This window comes from Thalassophryne amazonica, chromosome 8 (assembly GCF_902500255.1).
Source record: "Thalassophryne amazonica chromosome 8, fThaAma1.1, whole genome shotgun sequence".
Lineage (NCBI taxonomy): Eukaryota > Metazoa > Chordata > Actinopteri > Batrachoidiformes > Batrachoididae > Thalassophryne > Thalassophryne amazonica.
In genome coordinates, this window is record NC_047110.1 from 111,279,909 (window position 1) to 111,307,855 (window position 27,947).

Genomic DNA, 27,947 nt, shown 5'->3' on the forward strand with positions numbered 1-27,947 from the left:
CAAGTTTTATGATGTAATGAGGGCTTCTCTAATAAAAAGAGCGGGAGCACAGGCCAGACTTTAGTGTAGCCTTGGTGTACAGCCTGGCTGCACTCCGCGCGAGATTAATTTGACTTTCTGTCTCACTGGTGTTTCTTGACTCTGTTTGTCTTATCAAGGTTTTAAGAATGTTTGGAGGAGAAAATACCCAACATTGACTGGGGGCTACGTCCGGGATCTCAACAACACCGGAGGTGTCCGGCGGAGGTCGTCAAGTCCAGACGTAAATCCTTGGCCAAGGTCCGATCGATTGATCGTGTCTGCAATTGTCGACCACCGTTGGCATCGTCTGGTTGACGAGATTTTCCCGAAGAAGACAGACAGGAGGTCGAGTCAGTGAGTAGAATTTCTTTGTAACAGTACTGAGTGAGTGGTGATCAGATCACATAAAACAGTTAAACTCCGTAAGCGATGGCGTGGAATCGTCTGTTAATGTAAAGCAGTTAAAATCCGCGAGGAGGGCGGACTCCTCTACGGTTGCGAGGGACGCACGTAGTTAAATTCCGAAGGAGGGTGCGGACTCCTCTGTTTTAATACGTAAAGGAAATCCCGGGTAGAAATACGTGCACTGTAAAAAAGCAGTTAAATCTGGCAGGGACGGCGGAGTCCCCTAATGCAGGAGATTAGTTAAATTTCACGGGAGGGCGAGCTCCCCTGGCCTAAGAATACGCGTACGGTTATTAAAAAGTGTTTTTATGTGTAAATAGTGTTTTGTGTAAGTGTAAATAGAATAACTGTGTGAAAGTGTAATACTTTGGACAATGTTAGTGACAACCGTGTGTGGAAGCAGAGGCAAGTGATTCCGCTTCCTACGGGGAGGTGAAAGGAATCAACCACACGACGGCAAATTAATTGTCACGTCCAAAGAAAGTGAAAACTTCAGATTTAGAACACCCTAGGTGTGCCCCCGTCTGAAGTCCAAATTATAACAAGGGATAATAAAAATGGGGGGTAAGACGTCTAAAAATAAGGAAAATTTATCAACTGACGACTGGAAATTTATGGAAGCAAAAAATCCAAAAGCAACAAAGAAATTGGAGACCTGGATAAATAAACATGACTTTGACGGACGACTGAACCTGATCAGTATACAGAAGCTAAAGAAGGAGTTAGAACAGGAACATAAAGGTGATGAGAAAAAGATGCAGAAAGCAGGGGCAGATTTAGTGGCATTTTGGGAGGAGGAAGCAGAGAACAGACGGAAGGGAGCAGAGAAGCGACGATTAGAGAAAGCAAGGAAAAAGAAAGCTGTAGGTAAGGCAGAAGAAGATGTGATAATTCAGCACAGAGAATCAGAACAGCCTCAACAACCACCGCCGGCTGGATCGTCGGTGACAACAACACCTTTATCTCCTCTACCAGAGGATGACGATGTACCGCCACCACAGTATGATTTAGCAGTAAAACCTAAGGTAAAAAGTGAAAAACCAGAAAAACCAGAAAAACCACAAACACGCAGTCAAGCGAAAGTGCCTACAGCCCCTCCCATGGTGGAACACAGTGACCAGGGAGGTGCCTATCCTATGATAGAAGTACCAAATCCTCGTGCAGGAACAGCAGGACATCGATCAACCATGCTCGTATATCGAACATGGAATGCTGATATCAAAGCAGCAGTCGACATGATACCATCGCCACATGTCGATATTGAGGGATTTATGCAGGATATAGAAAACATTAGAAGTTCTTACCACCTTAGTGGACCTGAAGTCCAACAGGTGTGGATGAAAGCATGTGGCCCTAAATGGAGTCAGATACGCGGAGACTGGAATCCTGCAGACCAGGATGGCGTACCGTTGCCACATGATGATCCAGTCTTGCAAACACGAGTGAAAGCTATGATTACACGAGCAAAAGGTGTGTTAGGACCAAAAATAAATTACACTGAAATTACCAGGACAACACAGAAAGAAGGAGAACCGTGGACAGAGTTTAGATGCAGATTTGGGAGTGTATTTAGGGTCCACAGTGGCATATTGCCAGGAACACCTGTGTATGAACAACAATTGAAAAACGCTCTGATCCAACATTCCAACAAGGATATAAAAGCTTGGATGCAGAAACATTGGATTGGACTGCCAACAGGCACATTGGAAGAAACACACACCCACTGTTGTCATGCAGAAGAAGTCTTAAAGCAGAAAAAGACAGGAAACAGCAACAAAGGAGTGTATGTAGCACACGGAGATGATGAAATATATTACCAACAGGGTAACTTAAGACAGCAGAAGCAGTGCAAACACCCCCAAAAGCCATGGCAAAATAGACAAGGTGGACAGCCACAACATCAAGGACCATGGCAACCACAACAGCAGCACAGACAGGGAGGGCCACCACGTGGTCCCCTGATTTGTTGGAACTGTGGAAGAGAGGGACATATGTATAGAAATTGTCCGAATCCACCTACTGATGGAGCAGCAGGAGGAATTCCACAACGGAATAATCCTCCGCAGCCACAGTATCCACAATGACTAGAATCCATAATCTATGATTCCACATCAGATAGGCAGTCTGATTGTGATATGGATCTGTGTGCCTTACTGGGAAATCCGGTACCAAAACCAGAAGTGACTTTGTTGGTAAATGGACGACCAGTGACATTCCTTTGTGATACAGGAGCATGTAGAACCACATGTAATGACAACATACCTGTCCATCAATTAAGCAACGAAATTTTTAGGGTTCGCGCTGCAAATGGACAAACATCAGACGTCCCTATCACTAAACCCATAACGTTGACAGATCCATTTGGCCTGACATGTACTATGTCAGTGTTGAACATGCCACAATGTCCAGTTAACCTCTTAGGACGAGACGGATTGACTGCATTGGGCTTGTCCATAATTGTGGAACAAGGGAAATTAGTTGTTGAACGCACAGGAGGCGTTAACATGGTAAGAGAAGAAAGCGATGACCCCACATTCCACTATTACTATACATTTGACATTTCAGAAGAAGATGCTGCAGGATGGGGTAAAGATGTCGTCTTGCAAGCGACAGCCCTACTAAAAAATCCTGAACAAAAGATGTCACCACCTGACCTGCATGTCACAATGTGGCATAAAGATCCTCCAGGTCCGGATGGTGACTATGAAAACAAATTGAAAAACGTTTCACCTGTGAAGCTGACAATGACCGATTTGATTCATGATGGCAACTCAACAGCTGTCATAACAGTAACAGGTGCCACTGAAGATGTTTTAACATTGAGATTCACAGGTATGCCATTACATGTGTCACTTTGTAAGCCATATTTGACAGAATGGCAAGAATTGGGACTGACAGTCATAACAGCTTTGTCAGCCACTGATTGGAGCAAAGTTGGACCACGAACGGAGTTCAGCCCATCAACTAAATTGTATAAAGTGCCAGTTAATGTCTCATTGGTGCTGACAGCTGGAACACACATTGATGTGTCCACTTCACAATCCTGAGTGTTTCAGTTGAGTCCTGAAGAGGATGATCTTCTTTCTTCAGTACCATCAGGCTTGTGGACAACAGGTCCTTCAGATGTAGGACTGATAAAAAATGCACAACCTGTAGTTATAAGACCAAAAACAGAATACAGACCATGTGTAAGACAGTATCCATTGAAACCTGATGCAATTGAAGGAATCAGGCCAGTAATAGAGAATTTATTAACAGCAGGAGTAATAGTGCCATGTCCAGATTCACCATGTAACACACCCATATTTCCTGTGAAAAAGGCTCCGCCCTCAGTGGGGTGGAGAATGATTCAAGATCTGCAGGCAGTAAATGCTGCTGTGATTAAAAGAGCACCATGCATTCCAGATCCACACACCCTGTTAAATTCGCTGAGACCAAATTCTAATAGTTTCTCAGTAATTGACATAAGTAAGGCATTTTTTTCTGTGCCAGTACACCCAGATAGTCAATTCTGGTTTGCTTTTACCTTTAAAGGACAACGATATACATTTACCAGATTACCGCAGGGTTACGCAGAGAGTCCAACTATTTATTCTCAAGTCATGTCAGCATGTTTAGCCAATTTTGTTCCACCGGCAGATAGCCAACTATTGGTGTATGTTGATGACATCTTGATTGCCTCTGACACACGAGAAAACTGCATAACTGACACAGTAGCATTATTATGTTTCTTATTTGATAATGGCCACAAAGTGAGTAAAAACAAAGTTCAGTTGTGTAGGGATAAAGTAAAATATTTAGGACATGAATTATCAGCCACTGGGCGCACGATCCTGTCTGACAGGAAGGAAGCAATTTTGCACGCTCCAAAACCACAAACCAAAAGGCAGATGATGTCATTTCTTGGACTGACAAATTACTGCAGGGCATGGATTCCCTGCTATGCAGAGTTGACTAGTCCACTTTCCGATTTGATGTACAAGGATGATATTTCAATGTCAACCGTGTTGGAATGGAACAAAGATGCTGAGGAAGCTTTTGTAAAAGTAAAACAAACATTAGTGTCATCCACAGTTTTGGCACTACCAGATTATAGTAAACCATTCATTCAAACAGTTGATTGTAAGAATAAGTTCTGTTGTGTGGGCCGCTGAAGAGGAGGTACTGCTGGCCCACCACCACCAGAGGGCGCCCTGCTTGGAGTGCGGGCTCCAAGCACGAGAGGGCGCCAGACCCAGAAGAAGTGACAGCTGTCACTCATCCTCTGCACCAGCTGTCACTCGTTATCATCACTACCATAAAAGCCGGACTGCAACTCCACCTCCCCGCGAGAAATCGACTACCAGTACCAAGGTACACTTCTCTGCTGTGATTATTGCGAATAATAATCTGATCTGTTTTGCAGCTGTTTTTCCTGTTGGTATTCCTTATCTGGGATTTTTGGCGTTTGGTGTGACTGCGATGGCTTCGCCTCACACCCCAAAACCGATAAGTGGTTGACCAGGAGCTGCACGAGTGTGTGTGATTTGGAGGTGGAGGTGCTCCCTCCCAACTGTGTTTGGACTGTAAATTACTGAGTGTGCGGACTCACACTCATACATCATCTTTCTGTTTTCTGCCAGCAGTACCAGGGTCGACAGCCGAAGACAGAGGCCACCTGGGGACTCGGGACTTGGCGGCTCCGGTGTTCTTCAGACCGTTGGTGGTGGAGGCCGTGTGGGACGCGGCTTCTCTCTCGTCGGGCGTCTTCTATCTTCGAGCCTGCCCACACGTCACCTGGTGTTTATTGACTGTGAGAATTACGACACATTTCGTTGTGTATTATCACAACATTAAATTGTTACCTTTTTGGCTTACTCATTGTCCGTTCATTTGCGCCCCCTGTTGTGGGTCCGTGCTACGACACCTTCACAACAAAGTTCATGACTAGTGTTTTGGTTCAAGTGTATGGCTCAAAATTGAGGCCAGTTGCCTACTACTCATCTAAATTGGATGCAGTAGCAAGTGCTTTACCACCATGCGTACAGGCTGTTGTTGCAGCCTCTATGGCTGTTCAAAGTAGCAGTAATGTTGTTCTATTCCATCAGTTGACACTGAAAGTTCCGCATGCAGTTTCTGCACTTCTGTTGCAGACAAACATGAGCCTTTTGTCCCCAGCAAGACATCTTTCGTGCATGTCCTTGCTATTATCACAACCACACCTTACGGTAGAGCGATGTACAACATTGAACCCGTCCACATTGATACCTTTACCTGAGGATGGTGAGCCGCACAATTGTCTTGATGTAGCTACAGTCTGTACGAAAGCACGCCCGGACCTCCGGGACACACCCATCCCAAACAGTACAATTGTGTATGTGGATGGTTCTTCCACTAAAAATGCTTATGGACAACCACAATCTGGATATGCTGTTGTCACAAATTCAGAGGTATTGGATTCTGCTTCATTGCCATCGTCATTTTCAGCACAAGCAGCTGAATTAGTTGCTTTAACTGCAGCTTGCTATCTGTTTAAAGGTACGGCTGTATCAATTTATACAGACAGCCAGTACGCTTTCAGCACAGTGCATGTGTTTGCAAAACTGTGGGAAGAGCGTGGAATGGTGACATCATCTGGAAGGCCGGTGACTCATGCCACTCTCCTAACTGCACTACTGCAAGCTGTGAAATTGCCTCAACAAATTGCTATATGCAAATGTGCGGCTCACACCAAAGGCTCTGGCAGTGTTTCAAAAGGAAATGATTTTGCTGACAGAGCAGCAAAAGAGGCAGCAGCAGCTTCTTCTATTTTTGTTGTACAGGAAACCACTCCAGATTTGCATTTAGGTCATACACTGCTTGCTGACATGCAACAGCAGGCAACTGAAAGAGAAAAACAAATGTGGATAAATAAAGGAGCTACGTATGCAAATGATTTGTACGTGTGACCACAAAAGAAACCCATATTGCCAAAAAATATGTTTAAATGGGCAGCTATTATGAGCCATGGCGTGACGCATGTCTCATCAGGGGGTATGATATTGCAATTGTAATCTATTTTTTGTCTTTATGGGTTCGATGCATATGCAAAACAGCATTGTAGAGCATGCATGACATGTGCAAAACACAACTCACAAGGCAATTTGAGACCCCAAAGAGGCAGATTTCCAACACCACAATATCCCTTTCAAGTGATTCATATGGATTATATACAGCTGAGTAAACATGAAGGGAAGGAATTTTGTTTAGTCATAATTGATGCCTTCTCAAAATGGGTAGAATTGTTCCCTACAAAACATGCAGATGCACTTACAGTGGCTAAGGCATTGTGCAAAGACATCATTCCACGATTTGGAATACCAGAAACAGTTTATTCAGATAATGGAGCGCATTTTGTTAATACAATAGTGCAATACGTAGGAGAAGCGCTACAGGTCAATCTCAAAAATCATTGTGCTTATCATCCACAAAGTGCCGGATTAGTGGAAAGGATGAATGGAACAGTAAAAAACAGACTTAGAAAGACAATGGAGGAAACAGGCAGACCATGGACACATTGTGTAGATTTGGTAAAAATGTATATAAACATAACTAGTACCATGGGGTTGACACCGTATGAAACATTGTTTGGCAGAAAATATCGATTGCCATATTATGAGCAAATTTGGGATGTACCTGAGGAAGCCAATTTGGCAGATTACATGAGAAAGATGTTAGAAAGACAACGAGGGAGAGCTTCAAACACTGATGATCCCATTTCTCCACAGGAGGACCCTAAAGTGGTACCTGGAGACTGGGTGTTGATAAGAAGCATCAAGAGAAAACACTGGCATTCACCTAAATGGGAAGGGCCCCATCAAGTACTACTCACAACACCCACAGCCTTGAAAATTGGGGAAAGAAGTACATGGATTCATTTAACTCACTGTAAGAAAGTCATTTCTGCAGACACAGACAAACAGTAAGAACAGTAGGACAAGACTAGTAATAGTGTGTGAGCTTGGTGTTAAGATCCAGGTTAGACACGAAAGCTAGCAGAAGACATTAAGAAGCCACTGTTCTGAACATAGGTGTGCTGTAGTGTGCAGAAATGGCGAAAGAAAAAAACAAAAAGAACGAGGGTTTCTGGACCCCATGGACAGTCCTTGTTATGCTGCTTTTCTTTCTTGGATTGGGCTTATTATTAAAAGCCATAAGCACGGGACATGATGATAAGGATCACCTCCGCAGATTGCAGAGACCAAAAAGAAGTAACGAAGACCCCAGTCCGATAATAAATGCCACAGTACATAGCTGTGATAGGAACAATGCGTACCGATTTGGTGTACAAGCCTGCATTCCTAGAAATGCTTCTGTGGTCATCTCTGTACCATATAGTGCTCTTACCCATGGAATAAGGGATGGTGACAGAGGGACTAATTACGGAAATAGTTTCTCATGGTATATGACTAATGATCAACAAGATAAGAGATGGGAAACGTTGGTAGCCGATGAATGGAGTAGATGGACGCCAAGATGGGCACAAACCGAGTGGGCTAAGTACCAGAGTCAAATTCTCAAAATGCATCAAACAGATGATAAGCTGTTTATAGTGGTGAATACCACAGAAAAAGGAACCATATTCCCACCTGATATAGAGGGAGACTGTTGGTTGTTCCTCCTTTGGGTATACAAACCAGGAAAAGATCCGTATTTCCATTTTTTCCTCTGTGAAACAGATAGAGTACAGCAACCAATATTGACAGAATTAAGTACGTCAAAGGGGGTGTCCATACAAGCAAAGGGGGTGTCCATACAAGCAAAGGGGATGTCCGTACAAGGCACAAAAGACATGAAGGCAGATGACTGGTTCCTAGTAACTACAGGAATTAGTGGACAAAATAACAATTGGCTTTTAATGGCAGAACAAGCAGGACTAGCAGCAAAGAAGGACTGTGTTGTATGTATGGGACCCAGACCTATATTACAGGTGATACCGGCAGCATTACCCAAAGACTGTCTGCTGACTGTTATGACACAGACATACATTGCAGCAAACAACAATTGTTCTAAGTGGGACAAGATCTATCCATTGACCAAATTGACTAAGATCAAACCTTTATTTTCAAGCAAAGTTGGGCATGCTAACCATACATGTGTACACTTGACAGGGACAAGTAAGACTTTGGGTAGCTTAAACCACACTGCCTGGTGTAAGAATGTGGTCCATAGTACTCCCACATTCAAACCTGTCGGTAGGAGTGACGTATGGTGGTGGTGTGGTGATAACAGAATCTTTGACAGACTGCCACGAAATGTGTCAGGTTATTGTGCATTAATATCATTATTGTTACCAGTTAAAGCTATACCCATGACCCCTGAAGACGTTACGACATATGCAGCCTCTCTTATTCCTGAAGATTGGCAGAAAGGCATAGCCAGACATAGAGTAAAAAGAGAGTGGAAAGGAGTAGGAAATCCAACATATATTGACGCAATAGGAGTCCCCAGAGGAGTGCCTGACGAGTATAAACTGGTTGATCAAATAGCAGCTGGATTCGAATCTTCCATCTGTTGGTGGTGTTCAATTAATAAAAACGTGGACAGAATAAACTGCATCCACTACAATGTACAGAAATTAGGAAATTGGACTGAGGAAGGATTTAAGGCTGTCCATTCACAGTTAGAAGCCACGTCCCTTATGGCCTTCCAGAATCGTATTGCTCTGGATATGTTGTTGGCGGAGAAAGGAGGTGTTTGTGCCATGTTCGGAGAACAATGCTGCACATTCATTCCCAACAACACAGCTGCAGATGGCAGTCTCACTCAAGCCATTGACGGGCTGAGGACGTTGAACAGGAAGATGAAAGAGCACAGTGGAGTAAACACCGAAGGCTGGGATTGGTGGCTGGAAGGGATGGGAAAATGGAGGTCTTTGATTTCTTCACTATTAGTGTCTATAGCAGTGTTTGCTGCAATTCTAACATTGTGTGGATGTTGTTGTATTCCATGTCTCCGAGGCCTTGTAAATAGAATGATAACCGCAGCAATAAGTCCAGGACCAGGAGGGGGACCAGCATCATATCCACTCCTGGGGCAAGACGACACCGAGGAGGACGATGACTCCCATGACCTGTACCCAGACCAATGGAAGTATGGTGACCCAGACACCGATGATGGTGACAATGATGACATCACCTCTGGGGTGTAAGCCTATAGAACATACCATGATGAACCTCTTAGTGAAAATCTCAAAAAGAAGTGCTAAGCTGGGTGATGCCTACTGTATGTTTAACAGGCGATAAACAGGAGGGGAATGTTAAAGATTTTGTATATATGTTATCACTGTTAAACATTTGTACCTTTGTCTTCTTTCTCATGAGAACGGTGTTGTGCTGTTTTGCACCTAACCCTGAGAATGTACGTGTTATTCAACCTTGTTTTTAGCATGCTGGGGTCAATCTGAACTGGGAATGAAGAGCTGGATGTACTTATTATTATTATACAACTTTGTTTTCGTAGCCGCTAACGACTGGGAGTGAAGCATGACGGGGTCAGGCTGAACTGGGAGTAAAAGAACTGAAGGTTGTTTTGACTGTTGTGATGTGATGCTTAGTGTGAAGACCAGGACACTCCAGGCAGATGCACAACAGCTGATAACTGCAACAGACGAACGGGATGTGCTGACCTTCGACGATAAGAGTAAAAGAAAGAAACTGTTTTTCCTTACAGCTGCACTTATTGACGTATGTGTTTATGTTACGGGAAGAAACTTGTCTCGCGTTGTCCCCCCCCCCCCCCTTAGGACAAGTTTTATGATGTAATGAGGGCTTCTCTAATAAAAAGAGCGGGAGCACAGGCCAGACTTTAGTGTAGCCTTGGTGTACAGCCTGGCTGCACTCCGCGCGAGATTAATTTGACTTTCTGTCTCACTGGTGTTTCTTGACTCTGTTTGTCTTATCAAGGTTTTAAGAATGTTTGGAGGAGAAAATACCCAACAGATTCACAATGTCAAAATGATGCAGAAATGGACCCCAGATTCTAAAAAAGATGTCCATCGAACTAAGACGGAGTTTCTCCATTTTAATTATGGTCATCATTTCACTGACCCAAAGCTGAAATGAAGGAGGAACAGAGGACTTCCAATCTCTCAGTATCAGTCTTTTAGCAACCACCAATCCAAGATGCAGGGATTTTCGAATATTGGCAGGCAGAGATCTCAGAGTCTGCGTGCAACCAAAAATAACCAGTCCAGGTTCCGGTTGCAGGTTCGTTTTATATGCTCGGGAAAACCATTCAAACATTTTTGACCAAAACACTGTCAGAGAAGAGCAGGACCAGAAAGTGTGAGATAGTGTACCATCAGAAACCTTACACCTGTCACACACTGGAGAAACCGAGGGATAGATTCTGTGCAATTTGGCTTTCGAGTAATGTAAGCGGTGCCTGCTGTTCAAAGAACAAGTATGAATGTTAGACAGACATGCGCTCCACCTGGAATCAGACAACTCTATACCCAGTTCACCACACCAGGTATCCCTGATTTTTCCAGTTAGTGCAACAGTGCAGTCATCAAACAGGTGCACAATTTTTGTAATCAAGTGTTTGGAGTCAGAAGAGCTATTAAAAATGTCAAAAAAAATCATGCTCGATTGGGAAATTTTTTAAATTTACAAATTTTGTTTGGGCATAATGCCGGACCTGCAGGTACCGAAAACATTGTGAACTGGACAAAGTATACTTTTCTTTCAATTGATCAAATGATGCAAATTTACCGTCAATGTATAAATCTTTGATAGACACCAAGCCCCTCTGTCTCCAAACACAAAAAGACTTGTCATGCCAAGGACGCATAAAACCATGATTAAAACATATAGGAACCTGTACTGATGTTTCTGGTAATGACAAAAAGCTCCTAATTTGGTTTAAAATTCTTATTGACTGCCTTAAGGGAAAAGATAGACTCTTATGAAACTCTGAATTCTCAAACTTTGAAAATAGCATAGCTGGCAGAGAGGAATTGTTCACACAATTGGCTTCCATTTTAAACCACACTGGTGTTGTTGGGGTCTGAGTATCTTGCATGCCCTGTCACCAAAAAAATCAACGCTCTAAAATTAGCAGCCCAGTAGTAGCGTTTAAACACTGGGAGGCCCAGTCCCCCCTCCGTTCTAGGTTTCTGTAAATGTATTTTTGAGATCCTGGCATTTCTGCCATTCCAGATATAAGATAAGGTAATTGAGTCTAACTCTTTAAAGAAGGCAGCAGTAAGGTAGATTGGGAGATTTTGGCATAAATATAAAAATCTAGGAAGGGAGACCATTTTTATGGAGTTTATACGCCCCACCATAGACAGAGGTAGAAGTTTCCAGCATTCAATATTCTGCTTTAAGCCTGATATAAATTCCATAAAATTCAATTTAAATATCAACTTTGGGTCCTTAGGTATAAACAGGCCTAAGTAAGTGAAATAGTTGTCAATTATTTTGAACGGAACCCCTTGCAGAAAACCTGGCGAATACACCTTGGAAAGAGGCATAAACTCACTTTTGGACCAATTGATCATGTAGCCCGATATTTTACCAAAAGATGTAATTAAATTGAGTACAACCGGAATAGAGTCCTCAGAATTACGCAAATACAGAATTACGTCATCGGCGTACAAGCTGATGCGCGTTTCTATGTCTCCGATCTGAAGTCCCTTCACTTGTGGGTGGGTTCTTATTGTTTCAGCTAGCGGTTCCAGAGCAATCGCGAAGAGAGCCGGTGACAGCGAACAGCCCTGTTGTAATGAGCGCTGCAAAGAAAACGGGGCCGAACGGTCTCCATTTGTCAGTACAAAACACATTGGTTTTGCATAAATCAGTTTCACCCAGGATATAAAAGTCTGACCAAATCCAAACCTGCGTAATGACTCTAGCATGTAAGGCCACTCAACCTGGTTGAAGGCTTTGTGTGCGTCAAGGGATAAGATGGAGGCACCTGGAGTGTTACTATAATCAGAGTAAACAGTGTTAAGTAATCGCCTAACATTGGAAAATGAAAATCTGCCTGGAATGAATCCAGTCTGATCGGGATGTATAATCGAAGCCAAATGTCTGTTCAGTATAGTCGACAAGATTTTGCTTATTATTTTATGATCAACATTCTGTAGCGCTATTGGCCTATAGCTTGCAGGGTCAGTTTCATCTCTGCCCTTTTTCAAAATAAGTGAAATGTTAGCTTCATATAAGGTTTTTGGTAATTCTTCATTGTTTTTCCAGTCACGAATCATCCTGAGCAGGAGTGGCGCCAGGATGTCAGAAAATTTCTTGTAAAATTCAGAGCTAAAACCATCAGGACCTGCTGATTTACCTGACGGGAGTGATTTTATAGCAGCAGTAACCTCTTGTAGAGTAAAGTCGGAGTCAAGGTGCTCCTTAGCGGTGTCACTCAGGCTGGGTAACTGGAGAGAGTTAAAAAAGTCATCAAAATTTGATTGTGAAACAACATTTTTGGACGAATAAAGATCACTGTAGAATTCTGCAAAACGATTGTTTATATCAACAGGATTGTTTAACACTGTGCCAGCTCTTGATTTTATATTGCGAATTGCTCTGGAAGCTGGTGCATCTTTAAGTTGTTGTGCTAGTAGTTTACCAGGCTTGTCTCCTAGCTCGAAGTGATTCTTCCTCTATTTCAAAAGCGTATTTTTCACTTGGTCACTCAAAATTCCGTTGTACTCATATTTAAGTTTAAGTATTTCTTTATAATCATCAGGTGACTTGGTGTTCTGATAAGCTCTTTCCAAACCAGGGAGAGTATTGTTGATTACTGTTAAACGATTATCTCTCTGTCTTTTCAGAGCTGAAGTGTAAGAGATCACATCCCCCCGTATTACCACCTTTAATGTCTCCCAAAGGGTCGAATCAGACACCTCACCATTATCATTCAGGTCTATAAAATCTTTCAACTTAGATGTCATGTCTTTAACAAATTTATCATCCCAGAGTAAATCTGAATTAAAATGCCAAGAATATGTCCGTCTGGGAAGAGAGAGATTCAATGATATTGTTAGAGGGCTGTGACCAGAAATTAAAATATTGTGATATCTAGAGCTAGTGATTTGGGAAATAAGATTAGAGCTAGTTAAAAAATAATCAACCCTACTATAAGATTTATGCACGTTTGAGTAAAATGAGTACTCCTTATCTGTTGGATGCTGGTTCCTCCAAATATCCACTAAGTTTCTCGTTTTTAGCAGGTTGTTAAGAAGCCTTACAGAAGCAATTTCCGCTGCCGGCTTTGTAGATAATCTATCTAGAAAGGGGTCCAAGTAACAGTTTAAATCTCCGGCAATTATTAGGTTTGAATCGTCCTCGTCAGGCAGCTGATCAAAAACTTTTCTAAAAAAATCAGGCTCATCCGCATTCGGACCGTATATGTTAAGGAATGTTAGTTTGACTGAGTTTATAACACCGGTGACTAGCACAAATCTTCCGAGGGGGTCATTAATAACTGTAGTGGCCTGAAATGGAATATTTTTCCGGAATAATATAGCCACACCACGGGCAAGTGATGTGAATGGTGACTTATAAATTTGGGCTATCCAATTACACTTTAAACTATGTTGTGCAGTTTTATTAATATGAGTTTCTTGCAGAAAAACAATATCAGCTGACAAAGACTTTAAATGTCTGAAAACCTTTCCCCTTTTAATCACACTGCCAAGCCCCCTGACGTTCCAGGAAAACAATTGCAGATCTCTGCCTCCTACATGAATGCTATTCTGCACATCCGACATTTGAAAAAAAAAAACAATATACAGTAAATAATGATTAGCAACTGCAATATTACAAAACTTAAAACGAAACTTATGCATCTGAGCCACGAACACAAACATGACACCGCAACACCCCTCCCACTGCACCACGTCACCCGAACAAGACGTGAAGCATCCCCTCATTTTAACTGGAGCTACCGGACAGGTAATAGAACTCACAATTCCCGGTGCTCCCCACCACAAAGTACGCATATTTACTAAATGTCACTGAACACCACATTTAAAACATTAAACACAGTGCGCCCCCGAAAGGGTTAATGCTGCGCTCGGTATTTGTCAAACAACCTTTTAACAAATCATCTGACTCATCACACAGACTGTAGGAAAACATATGTCCTACTGTTTTTCTTATCAAAATGATATTACAGTCAAAACTGTCAAAACTTCATCCCATCCCAGTCATGGCATGTGATGGCACCATCCTGACTCTGCTGGGCTGTCCCACTGAACCACCTATGTTATGCAGATGTATAACAGGTAATATTATGTGAGATCTATGTGAGAGACGTGAGACCAGCCAATTAACAGACAGCAGGTCATCAGCAGCGCTACCTGCCATTGTGTTGATGATTTGAGGTGGCGGTGTGCCTGAATTAAAGCTGTTCTTACACTCCTATCCGTGCCATGGCAGGTGCTTGCAAAAGTCTTTCTTAACAGGATTCAGTCCAGGCTCACTGCTGCTCTCTGACCAGAACATTCTAGTCTCATGGCCAAGAAGTCAACTGTCTACACCATCACTCGAGCATTCATCGTACGAGAGAGTGAATATCGGCGGTGCTGATTTTCATAAAGCGGTTGAGTCAGTTGATTGCACTGCTTTTCAGAATCTGCTGAACCTCATAGCCAGCCTGTCCAGATTGTCTTGTGTGTCCTTGTTTTTGTCCAGTCTCTTAGTAGCCTTTGAGATGATCAATCAACATGACTGGACTGTTGTGCTGAGTTTTATTTAAAAGGCCTCCTACCCACAGAGTCCTGTGGGGGGAGCTGCGGGTAGTATGGGGTACCGGGACTGCTGCAACATGCCACACGGTTCCTATATCACCAACGGAGGAGCTGTTCCTGCAGACCTGGTTCCGGTGGGTGGTGGACTCTACCAGGGCTGCCTCCTGTCACAAATCCTGTTTGTGATTTTCACAGACAGGATTTCAAGGTGCAGTCAGGGACTGGAGAGTGTCCAGTTTAATGACCTCAGAATTCCATCTCTGCTTTGTGGGGATGATGTGGTTCTGCTGATTTCATTAGATTGTGACTGCCGATGTGTTCTGAGGAGGTTTGAGGCCGAGTCTGAAGTGACTGGGATGAGGATTAGCACCTCCAAATCTGAGACTATGGTCCAAATAAGGTGGACTGTCCCCTCTAGTTCAGGTTGAGAGTTACTGCCCCAAATGGAGGAGTTTAAGTTAGGGCTAGCGGCCGATGATCACTTTAGTATTTTCTTTGCTTTCCTGTTGCTTAATGCTGATAAATTTTACCTCAGGTGTAGGTTTTTTTCTGGCTGACTGATTCTGCTTTTTTTTCTCTCTGCCGAGGTACAGAAGACCAGAGGTGGGACGAAGTCACTGTCAAGTCATTCTCAAGTCATCAATCTGCAAGTCCCAAGTCAAGTCTCAAGTCAGCTTGCAAACAATTGGTGGTCATTATGACTTGAGACTTGACTTGGGACTTGTTGATTCATGACTTGCGAGTGACTTGATGGTGACTTCGTCCCACCTCTGCACATTACATGATGACATCATGTGCTGGATTTGATGACTGCATAATTTCTGAAACGGACATGGAACGGACTCTGCTACGGGATGACCCCTGCCTCTGGATTGGACGCCTGCATGGACTCATCAAATTCATCTTTTGTTGTGTTATGTTCTGTTTTGTAAAACTTTGCAAAATCTTGAAACTGTTAGAATGGCCTAAGCAGAGGGTCACCCCTCTGAGTCTGGTCTGCTTGAGGTTTCTTCCTCAAATCATCAGAGGGAGTTTTTCCTTCCCACTGTCACCTTTGTGCTTGCTCAAGGGGTTGGTAAGGTTAAACCTTACTTGTGTGAAGTGCCTTGAGCAGCTTTGTTGTGATTTGGCACTATAAAAACTAAATAAACTGAATTGAATTGAATTCAAGCATCTCAGGGTCTTCTTGAAGGATTTCCTTAAAATGAAGATGTGAAATTTCAGCTTCAGTTTTTCAGAAGGTATGTGAGAGACTCGAGCTGAGATTTGTTTTCTTGTATGAAAATCCCTCTCTGTTCCAATCGACTATAATGTCTTTGGAAGTGAGAGGACGCCAGAGCAACCGAACACAAGGAGAACATGCAATCTCCAAAAAGAAAAGAAAAGACACTCGTGTTTCTTATCATATACAGTTATAATAACCAAAAAAGACACCGGGGTGGTGAAAAAGAGTACCGGTAATTCTTGAGCACACACTGATAAATCTGTATGTAAGACCATAGTCTTTATCGAACAAAACTAAGATTTTAACTCATTGGTATTTGTTTGTGGTACTGACAGTTGGGACGAGGCTGATGTCTGTTGTTCCTGCAGAATGAATTCTGCTCAGCGGCTCCTCTCTGTCCGCCTCTACAACTGCACTGGCGCGCTGCGCCACCTCACCGTAATGCTCCTCTGCTGCAATATAAGCACATACACACACACACAAACATTTTGAACTTGGACTTCTTACACGTTTGCATGGAGGCCAGACTGTAGAGAGAACAGAGGACTTGTGGCACAACGTATGATCAGCGCGTCTTTACGTACGCAGGTGTCGTGGCAGGTTCAGGCTGATCCTCGGGAACACGCCCACTCCAGTCAGTATGATGTCCTGTGGGGGCAGAAAAGCCACCTGCACCTGAAAGCTCTTCTCAAAGGCCTCAGGGAGGCCTGGGAGGTAGTAGACATGCAACCGCTGCTTTGCACCAGGACTAATGGAACCCTGGCTCACACACACACACACACACACACAAAAAAAAACCCAAAACACAGGCAACAATCTGAGTCAAGAAAAATCTCCTCTGTCTGACTCACACACATCTTCAGTGGTCAGTTAACTCACCCTGGCTGGGATAACTACCACCTGACCTGGTCTGACCTCTGGCTCCTCCTTATTTTGCTCATTATCCTTTTCTTGCCTTGTATTTGGTTCCTTCTCTTCCTCTCCTGAGACTTTCCCCTGTACTCTCATCTCATTGTCTTCCTCTTTCATTTCCCAGGCAGGCTGTATAATTTTAAACGTAAAGTCCACCTTGCCGCTGTTCTCCAGTGTCACCTCAGCTTCTCCTACATGGTCAAACGGCTGACAGACATGGACAGACATAGGCTATAACAGAAGCGGCAACACAGTTCTGCTATTAACAATAATGTGAAGAACTGCATGATAAACTGGAAGCAGACACTTTTTCCAGAAATATTACAGTGGGCATCTTTTTGGCTGAGCGTGCTGTGTAGATGATCAAACATTATGTTTTGACTGTTTTTCTTTTGTGTTCAAGTTCAAAACATGATTATAATGGAAGTGATCCAATGAATGCACCACGTAACTGCAGGATGCACAGTGGCAATAGAGGTATGGGGGGGGGGAACTGTCCAATCAGACAGTATAGTTGATTTTACTGTCAAATCAGAACAAACTGAGTCAATGGCAACTTCACAAAGGATGTGAAAATGCTTCTAACGTCCCCCTTTCAGTTTTATGGTTTAGAAAGTATCAACCACACACTGAGACAGGGAGCACCAGGACCATAAAGACTTGGACCTTCGTTCTCCTGTAACACCAAATACCTCTGTCCAGTGACCTCATGGATCTATGACCTCTTTCCAGGCGTCTCTCGATCCAGAGGACCCAGAGACATGAACATCACTGCTGAGCCTCACACTATGAGGATACATCACCTGTTACATTTTGGTCATGTGGTGTGTTTCTCTGGTAAAGAACCAGCACACAGAACTCTTATTGGCCTGGTTCCAACCTATTTATCAGTTTACTTCAGAGATCTGAAAGCCGTTACACTCTGCGCTCGAATGACATGTTATGTTTTCGTGTACCTCATGTCCACACAAAAGCAGGAAAGAATGTCTTTAGTTTTTCAGCTCCCTCTGTCTGGAACGTTCTCCAATCCGAACTGAAACTGCCCAGACTGACATCTTTGCACATCTTCTGGTCTATTTTACGAGATCGCAAATGGGATTCTTTTGCGCAATGCCTATGTTTCTACATCAAAATCTGCTTGAGACTTTATATCATGTGCAATGTTATGACTAAGATGACTGTATTTTATTTATCACCAATGTTCTCATGTTGATGTTAACCTGTCCTTTATGACGTGTGCTGCTGCCTTTCTTGGCCAGGTCATCCTTCTAAAAGAGGTTTCAATCTCAGGAATTTCTACCTGGTTAAATAAAGGTTATTATTATACACAGGTGGCTCAACTTTCAGGACTTCAGCGGCTGGAAAAGCCCAAGGACACGCCCATATTCACCTGACTATAGCAGATAGATGGTAACTATTGAGAGGCAGGGATGGACCGGTTGTCTACTAGAGTATGACACGGGAGTGGATTTTCACTCCAGTCCCATCCCGCTCCCAGAAAAAAAATCCCATCCTGTCCCAATCCTGGACTGGAGTAAAAAAATAAATCCCATCCCGTCCCACTCCTGTAAAGATGACTCCCAATCCCATCCCGCTCCCACTCAAAATCAGTCCCACTCCCATCCCACCCCCGTATGTCTCGCGCCGTGATGATCAATCAGGGACTGAATATGTAGTGACGTGGAGATGTCTGGAGTTTGACTGAAGATGTGAACATGTCCTGTATCTGGTAGCAGCCTGTGAGCAGGACCTATGTCTCTTTTGTCCTTTATTTCACAATTATGACAGTTTTTGGAGCGAGCAGCAGCCCCAGCAGCGGGGAGCGGAGTTTCTTTTTATTTTTATTTTACGTGCACGCGCGAGCGAATCGTCCATGGAGATTATTTTACTTATTAACTACACAGATGTATAATAAAACAAATGGTGAGTGGTTTCTAAACACAATTATGACAGAGTTTTGGGGGGAAGAGCAAGCTGCAGTCCCATAGCAGGCAGCAGAGTTTCTTTTTTTTTTTATTGTTTACATGTGCGCGCATGAATGGGACAGGGAGGTCCTCAAACTGGGTCCTGCAGAGGTGGAAGGACCGCTGAAAGTGGCCGTCATCCAGACACAGCTCCTGCAGCAAATAATGATACTCCCTGTATTGGGAGCTTTCCATAACAACTCACTCCGTGTGATCAAGGTCCGTCACGTTAACTTGACTGACCACCGGAGCCGGCGAGCGGAATGGAAGCTCCTCCTATTTGATGACGCACCGGGGCGAATTTTCGCAGCAAAAGCAGAGTGACACACTGGGCGAAGGAGGCGCCACGCGACCCCCGTGAATTTGTAGAGTCTAATCGTGCCCGGTGTGAACGCGTTTTGGTTGTTTTAAATAGATGAAAATCATCATCTATTTGTGGCATTCCTGCTCCTGCCTGCCCCATCCCAATCACGGGATTGATAAAATTTTGACTCCCATCCCGCGGGAATCCCGCAGGAATCACGTGATCCACGGGAATTCCCGAAAAATGTCATCCTCTATTGTCTACCTTGGTGTTTGCCATCCAGGAGCCAAGTGGTCACCAGTAACACAAAGTGCATATATGTTACTGGTGACCACTTCAGGTGGGGTCTGGGAACATGCACTGGTGCTGTGCATTGACACAACCAACACACAGTGAAATGACCTCGGTTCCTGTATGGCACTCACCCAGGCAGACCACGAGTCACTTCCCGCCTGTTGAAAGTAGCCATTTATCAGGCTGCAGCTGGCAGAAACATGGGCATGTCCTTGATCTGTTTTCAGCCACTGGGCTCCTGACAACTGTCATCACTGCAACTATTTAACGACCGTACCAGTCATTTTCACTAATCTTGTTATGTGTCGGACGCAGCTCGGAGAACCGACCAGCGTTTGAAAGACCCAGTATGAAATAAGCAGAGCACGGTACAAAGGCTAACTGAATTTAATACATAACAGTGATACATAAAAAACAAAGTGCGGTCTGGCGTGGTGCGCTCCCAGCAGCGCTAACGGTCCGGAGCCAGAAGCTGTTCGGACTCAAGGACCCCGCCGACACCCCCCAGGTGGCCGCAACAAACCGAGTCTGTGAAAGAAGGAACCATTATGTGAGTCCACACTCTACACACAGAGAGAACACTTAAAGGTGTACAAACAGCAAACACTTCCTGGCTTGATTACTAATCAACTTCCCAACCTGCAGGCATGGAACATCCAGTTCACAAAACTCCACTGCAGTCGAAGTCGATACATGACTAACATACAGCTCAATATAATAAAGGTGTGAGGGACACCACATTTACTGACTGTATAAATGTTAGTCACAAAATCTAACGTACCTCAGGAAGTGTGCTGACGAGCGTGAGACCTCACCCCCTCCTCTTTCACAGACCGTGCATCAAACCTGGACGTTCTCTGCATCCATTGATGATGAGATGGCTCCCGAGACAACGATCTCACCCGTCTGGTCACAAGGTCGAGTCTCTGGCAAATACACACTGTGCACTCCAGTCTTAAATGCCACCATGTTCCAATCCATGCAGATGCACCACAGCTGTGAGTCCTGATGAGCCGCAGGTGATCAGCCTCAGGTGATCAGGGTGAGGTCCTGATAAACTCAGCAACACAGCCACTCAGTTCCAAATGCAAACCACCTGGAAGGAGAAGCAAAGGACAGAAACAAAAAGGCAGCCAGGCCCCCCCAGCCATATAACAAATCTCATAGTACCATATCACCCCAATAGAGCGCTTCGCTCTCAGACTGCAGGCTTACTTGTAGTTCCTAGGGTTTGTAAGAGTAGAATGGGAGGCAGAGCCTTCAGCTTTCAGGCTCCTCTCCTGTGGAACCAGCTCCCAATTCGGATCAGGGAGACAGACACCCTCTCTACTTTTAAGATTAAGTTTAAAACTGAGCTGAGTGATGATTTAAAGGTGTGCAGATGTTGACATTAAGAGTTTAAGTTTGTCTTCATGTTCTCTCATATGATGATTGAAGGGTTTTTTTCTAGCAAGTCAGCTTGTGTGTATGTGGGGTTTTTTTTATGGTTATGTCTTAATTTAAAATGGTACATAAAAATTAAAGTTTGTTTCTGAACAAAACCATTGACACCAGCCCCCCCACCCCCAGCTTCAAAGTAAACTGATATGTCTTAATTGTTTTTTAAATGTTTGTTTTTTATGTTGTGAAGCGCCTTGAGACGATTTTGTTGTGAATTGGCGCTATATAAATTAATAAATTTGATTTTTTTTTATTTTTCCTTTTTGCTAAAGCTTATAGTTAGGGCTGGATCGGGTGACCCTGAACCATCCCTTAGTTATGCTGCTATAGACTTAGACTGCTGGGGGGTTTCCCATGATGCACTGAGTGTTTCTTTTTATTCACCTCTTTTTGCTCTGTATGCACCACTTTGCATTTAATCATTAGTGATTGATCTCTGCTCTCTTCCACAGCATGTCTTTTTCCTGATTCTCTCCCCTCAGCCCCAACCAGTCCCAGCAGAAGACTGCCCCTCCCTGAGCCTGGTTCTGCTGGAGGTTTCTTCCTGTTAAAAGGGAGTTTTCCTTCCCACTGTCGCCAAGTGCTTGCTCACAGGGGGTCATTTTGACCGTTTTTGTTGTAATTATTGTATGGCTTTTGCCTTACAATATAAAGCGCCTTGGGGCAACTGTTTGTTGTGATTTGGCGCTATATAAATAAAATTGATTTGATTTGATTTAATTGAGCCTAAAATACATCACGTATAATATCAGAATCGAATTAATTAAAAAGTAAGTTCTCACATACAAGGAATTTGATCTGGTGTTGTTGGTGCATAAACAACCATAATAAAAAGAAAGGAAAAAATACTTCTGTAAGAAGTACAAGCGTCAAATAGTAAAAAGACTAGACTATGTTCACTGTTAAATACATAAATTTAATGGGATGGAACTGTGCAAAAGCATGTGATTAGTATACAGGTGTATAGTACCTTTCACTACAGGGACGACCAATCTGTGCTATTTATTACTCTAACTGCAGATGGTAAGAAGCTGTTATTGTGTCTTGAGGTTTTAGTCCTGATGGACCTCCATACGGATGTACTATGAGCTCAAATGGCAAAATGACTAGTACAATCATTAAATAATTGTAGTAATAGTAATAACACAACCAATTTTTAATGAAAAGAAGAAGATATATAATGTATTATGTATCCTTTTATGTTAGAGAGACAGAGAGAGAGAGAGAGAGAGAGAGAGAGAGAGAGAGAGAGAGAGAGAGATGGAGGGGCCAAAAGGAGGAATAGTGCTGAGCAGACAGGGAGGTCAGAGAAATGTTCTTCTGAATTGCTCATTTCAACTAAATCAAAAATCGATATGCCCTTGTTTTGAATATCAATGATAACTGGTCTGGATGGCTTGCATAATAATGGAGGCAACCAAAGTGCCAAAGACCAAAGTGTGAAAAACAACACTGTGACATTCAAAGGAAATGCTACATTCATTCACCAGCTTGTTCATGTGGAAGAATGCAGTCAAAAACCTGTAGAGTCTGTTCTCAACACCAGATATCAAACCTCTCAATAAATGACTAATAGTATAATAATACTTCACATCTGAGAAATCAACCAATCTGAGCACAAGTAAGTACACAAGCAATGTTTCTTTGCAGCCTATGTTGATTTTCACAAAGCCAAACATCCTGAAAATCTGCAGGATCCCCAACCAGCCTATAAAAAGGAACTGTGAGTACTGTCTAGAGCAGGGGCAGAGTTTCTGACTTCTTCCCAGTAAATTGTGGCATTCCTCATTGATGTGTTCTGGCTTGCTATGCTGTTCAGTGTTTGCACAGATTGGGTGTTGGGTAGGGGTTATAAACCAGCAGTTTAGGTGCATTTGTTGGCAAATATAGGTTTACTAACCTTGATTTTGTACTTGACGATACTTTGAATGTCTGGATTTGTGACTGTCCTGGATCAAGTCTATGAATCTATGTTCTTGGCCTTTCAGCTCAAGACTCACTTGGGAAAAGCGTATAGAGTCATCAGGTGTCTGGACAGAGGTGTTTGGTAATGCAGATAACTCTGCAGGAAAACAAAAGTCCAAGTCTTTAGGGTCCTGATGCTTCTTGTATTACTGTTGGGGTGTGAGACTTGGACATTAACCAGTGACTTTGGTACTTGGTCTCAATTCAATTCCATTACATTTATTTTATTTGTATAGCACCAAATCACAACAAAGCTGCCTCAAGGCCCTTACCAACCCCCCCAAGCAAGCACACAGACGACACAACAGTGGTAAGGAAAAACTCCCTCTGGTGACAATGAGGAAGAAACCTCAAGCAGACCAGACCCAGAGGGGCGACCCACTGCTTAGGCCATTCTAACAGTTACAAGGCTTTTACAGATTGTACGAGTTTGTACCAAAGTGATTCTCCAGCCTATTGAGTAATATACGATGATCCACCATGTTGAATGCAGCACTAAGATCTAACAGTAACAGAACCACAGTGGTGCCCGCGAACAGGAGATCATTTACCACTTTAGTAGGAGCTGTCTCTGTGGAATGGAGTGTTCTCAATGCAGACTGCAGTGGCTTAAAGAGTTTATTCTCAGTAAGGTGGTCCATGAACTGCTGCAAAACTACCTTTTGAAGGATTTGAGAACAAAATGATAGGCTTGATAGCAGCCTATAATTTTTTGGAGGCCGGGGTCAAGATTCATTTTCTTAAGTATTGGTTTAATCACTGTGGATTTAAAGCATTTAGGAATTAATTAATAATTTCCAATACAGTAGGCCCAAAGGTAGGCCACAGGTCTTTAAACAGTTTTGTTGTTATAGGGTCAAAAAGACATGTTGGGCATTTAGCAGAAATTACAAGTTTCGTCAGAGCACGCAGTGAGATAGTATCAAATTCAGTAAATCTAGGTGAGGTGTCAGCGAGGGCACCCACATCAGTAACAGGGTGCAGTGACGGGACTTAGGCATGCTGGCATATATTTGACCTAATGTCATCTATTTTCTTTTCTAAGTAATCTAAGAAATCTTGAGCAGTAAATGGAGAGCAACTTACAGGAGGTTGTTCTTGAATAAGCCTCCTTGGAGGATACCGGGGCACCACTGGAATAACTTTGAGTCAAACAAATGATGACCTAGGCTGGAAAGTTTATTAAGTGGAAGACATATTGATCAACCCTATGACTGCATGGACGGATTGCAGTAACTAGTACATAGGTAATCGTTTGCGTAGATCCTCTTTAATATTTTGCAGACTGACCTAAGCAGCCAAGTCCATGCTGGCCTCAACTAAAAATTTGTGGTTTTGCACATATAGAGTTTTGCATCTAAACTCTTCATATATTATGCATGCACATATGCACATATACCTGAAGTCCAAAGTCAATGTGGGTGGAATCAAAACTGTAGGTGATTTCTGACGCCTCTCCTTTGAGTGTGACTTCATATATTGGCCCGTCCTCCACATGGCACTGTACTATCACCTCTCTGCTGACATTGATTTGACCAAAGAAAGAAAATATAACAAACTGCTGGTCTCCAGGCTGCAGATGACCAAAGATCGGCAAGACATCAAACACCTATAAACACATAAAGAAAACCAGTTTGGATTTAATCAGAACATGAAATGTCTGAAATTAGTGAAACAGACTCAAAAGCATTTTCTTTGTGGTATGTGAAATAAATCCTGCTGAATGTAGGAAAGCATCTCTTGTCATATGAAATGCTGTATTAAAGGTTGGTATGGTTAGACCTTACTTGTGTAAAGCGCCTTGAAGCAACTTTGTTGTGATTTGGCACTATATAAATGAAAATAAACTGAAATAAAATGAATTGAATTGAAAGAAATATGTATTAATAATAATGCCATACTTCAAGAAAGAAACGTGGCACAGTGCAAGTTCTTCCAGAAGATTCAGATATTTAAGCAGTCATTCAGAACCAGTTAACTAACATCAGCTTCAGTCTCTAAATGAAGCAGGTGTTTCCTATTAATTATCAGCTTACAACCAATTAGAACAGCACACATTCCTTAAAACAACAATCAAATCAAATCAATTCAAATCAATTTTATTTATACAGCGCCAAATCACAACAGTTGCCCCAAGTCACTTTATATTAAGGCAAAAGCCATACAATAATTACAGAAAAACTCCAACGGTCAAAACGCCCCCCTGTGAGCAAGCACTTGGCGACAGTGGGAAGGAAAAACTCCCTTTTAACAGGAAGAAACCTCCAGCAGAACCAGGCTCAGGGAGGGGCAGTCTTCTGCTGGAACTGGTTGGGGCTGAGGGGAGAGAATCAGGAAAAAGACATGCTGTGGAAGAGAGCAGAGATCAATCACTAATGATTAAATGCAAAGTGGTGCATACAGAGCAAAAAGAGAAAGAAACACTCAGTGCATCATGGGAACCCCCCAGCAGTCTAAGTCTATAGCAGCATAACTAAGGGATGGTTCAGGGTCACCCGATCCAGCCCTAACTATAAGCTTTAGCAAAAAGGAAAGTTTTAAGCCTAATCTTAAAAGTAGAGAGGGTGTCTGTCTCCCTGATCTGAATTGGGAGCTGGTTCCACAGGAGAGGAGCCTGAAAGCTGAAGGCTCTGCCTCCCGTTCTACTCTTACAAACCCTAGGAACTACAAGTAAGCCTGCAGTCTGAGAGCGAAGTGCTCTATTGGGGTGATATGGTACTAAGAGGTCCCTAAGATAAGATGGGACCTGATTATTCAAAACCTTATAAGTAAGAAGAAGAATTTTAAATTCTATTCTAGAATTAACAGGAAGCCAATGAAGAGAGGCCAATATGGGTGAAATATGCTCTCTCCTTCTAGACCCTGTCAGTACTCTAGCTGCAGCATTTTGAATTAACTGAAGGCTTTTCAGGGAACTTTTAGGACAACCTGATAATAATGAATTACAATAGTCCAGCCTAGAGGAAATAAATGCATGAATTAGTTTTTCAGCATCACTCTGAGACAAGACCTTTCTAATTTTAGAGATATTGCGTAAATGTAAAAAAGCAGTCCTACATATTTGTTTAATATGCACATTGAAGGACATATCCTGATCAAAAATGATTTCTCACAATATTACTAGAGGTCAGGGTAATGCCATCCAGAGTAAGGATCTGGTTAGACACCATGTTTCTAAGATTTGTGGGGCCAAGTACAATAACTTCAGTTTTATCTGAATTTAAAAGCAGGAAATTAGAGGTCATCCATGTCTTTATATCTGTAAGACATTCCTGCAGTTTAACTAATTGGTGTGTGTCCTCTGGCTTCATGGATAGATAAAGCTGGGTATCATCTGTGTAACAATGAAAGTTTAAGCAATGCTTTCTAATAATACTGCCTAAGGGAAGCATGTATAAAGTGAATAAAACTGGTCCTAGCCCAGAACCTTGTGGAACTCCATAATTAACCTTAGTCTGTGAAGAAGACTCCCCATTTACATGAACAAATTGTAATCTATTAGATAAATATGATTCAAACCACTGCAGTGCAGTGCCTTTAATACCTATGACATGCTCTAATCTCTGTAATAAAATTTTATGGTCAACAGTATCAAAAGCAGCACTGAGGTCTAACAGGACAAGCACAGAGAGGAGTCCACTGTCTGAGGCCATAAGAAGATCATTTGTAACCTTCACTAATGCTGTTTCTGTACTATGATGAATTCTAAAACCTGACTGAAGCTCTTCAAATAGACCATTCCTCTGCAGATGATCAGTTAGCTGTTTTACAACTATCCTTTCAAGAATTTTTGAGAGAAAAGGAAGGTTGAAGATTGGCCTATAATTAGCTAAGATAGCTGGGTCAAATGATGGCTATAATTATCTTATCTGAGCTAAGCACTAAATCAGACAAAAGGTCTGAAAATTCACAGAGAAACTCACAGTAATGACCAGGTGGACGATAGATAACAACAAATAAAACTGGTTTTTGGGACTTCCAATTTGGATGGACAAGACTAAGAGTCAAGCTTTCAAATGAATTAAAGCTCTGTCTGGGTTTTTGATTAATTAATAAGATGGAGTGGAAGATTGCTGCTAATCCTCCCCCTTGGCCCGTGCTACGAGAATTCTGACAGTTAGTGTGACTCGGGGGTGTTGACTCATTTAAACTAACATATTCATCCTGCTGCAACCAGGTTTCTGTAAGGCAGAATAAATCAATATGTTGATCAATTATTATATCATTTACTAACAGGGACTTAGAAGAGAGAGGCCTAATGTTTAATAGACCACATTTAACTGTTTTAGTCTGTGGTGCAGTTAAAGATGCTATATTATTTTTTCTTTTTGAATTTTTATGCTTAAATAGATTTTTACTGGTTGTTGGTGGTCTGGGAGCAGGCACCGTCTCTACGGGGATGGGGTATTGGGGGGATGGCAGGGGGAGAGAAGCTGCAGAGAGGTGTGTAAGACTACAACTCTGCTTCCTGGTCCCAACCCTGGATAGTCACGGTTTGGAGGGTTTAATAAAATTGGCCAGATTTCTAGAAATGAGAGCTGCTCCATCCAAAGTGGGATGGATGCCGTCTCTCCTAACAAGACCAGGTTTTCCCCAGAAGCTTTGCCAATTATCTATGAAGCCCACCTCATTTTTTGGACACCACTCAGACAGCCAGCAATTCAAGGAGAACATGCGGCTAAACATGTCACTCCC

General features: G+C 42.7%; 1 protein-coding gene across 1 annotated transcript in view; it reads right to left on the minus strand.

Annotated features, from left to right (window-relative positions):
• hydin (HYDIN axonemal central pair apparatus protein) overlaps positions 1–27,947 on the minus strand; it is a 291,354-nt gene that overhangs the window by 147,402 nt on the left and 116,005 nt on the right. The window contains 4 exon segments of the mRNA XM_034175548.1: positions 16,707–16,825; positions 16,958–17,132; positions 17,253–17,492; positions 24,652–24,861. Coding sequence (XP_034031439.1) covers positions 16,707–16,825; positions 16,958–17,132; positions 17,253–17,492; positions 24,652–24,861 — 744 coding nt within the window.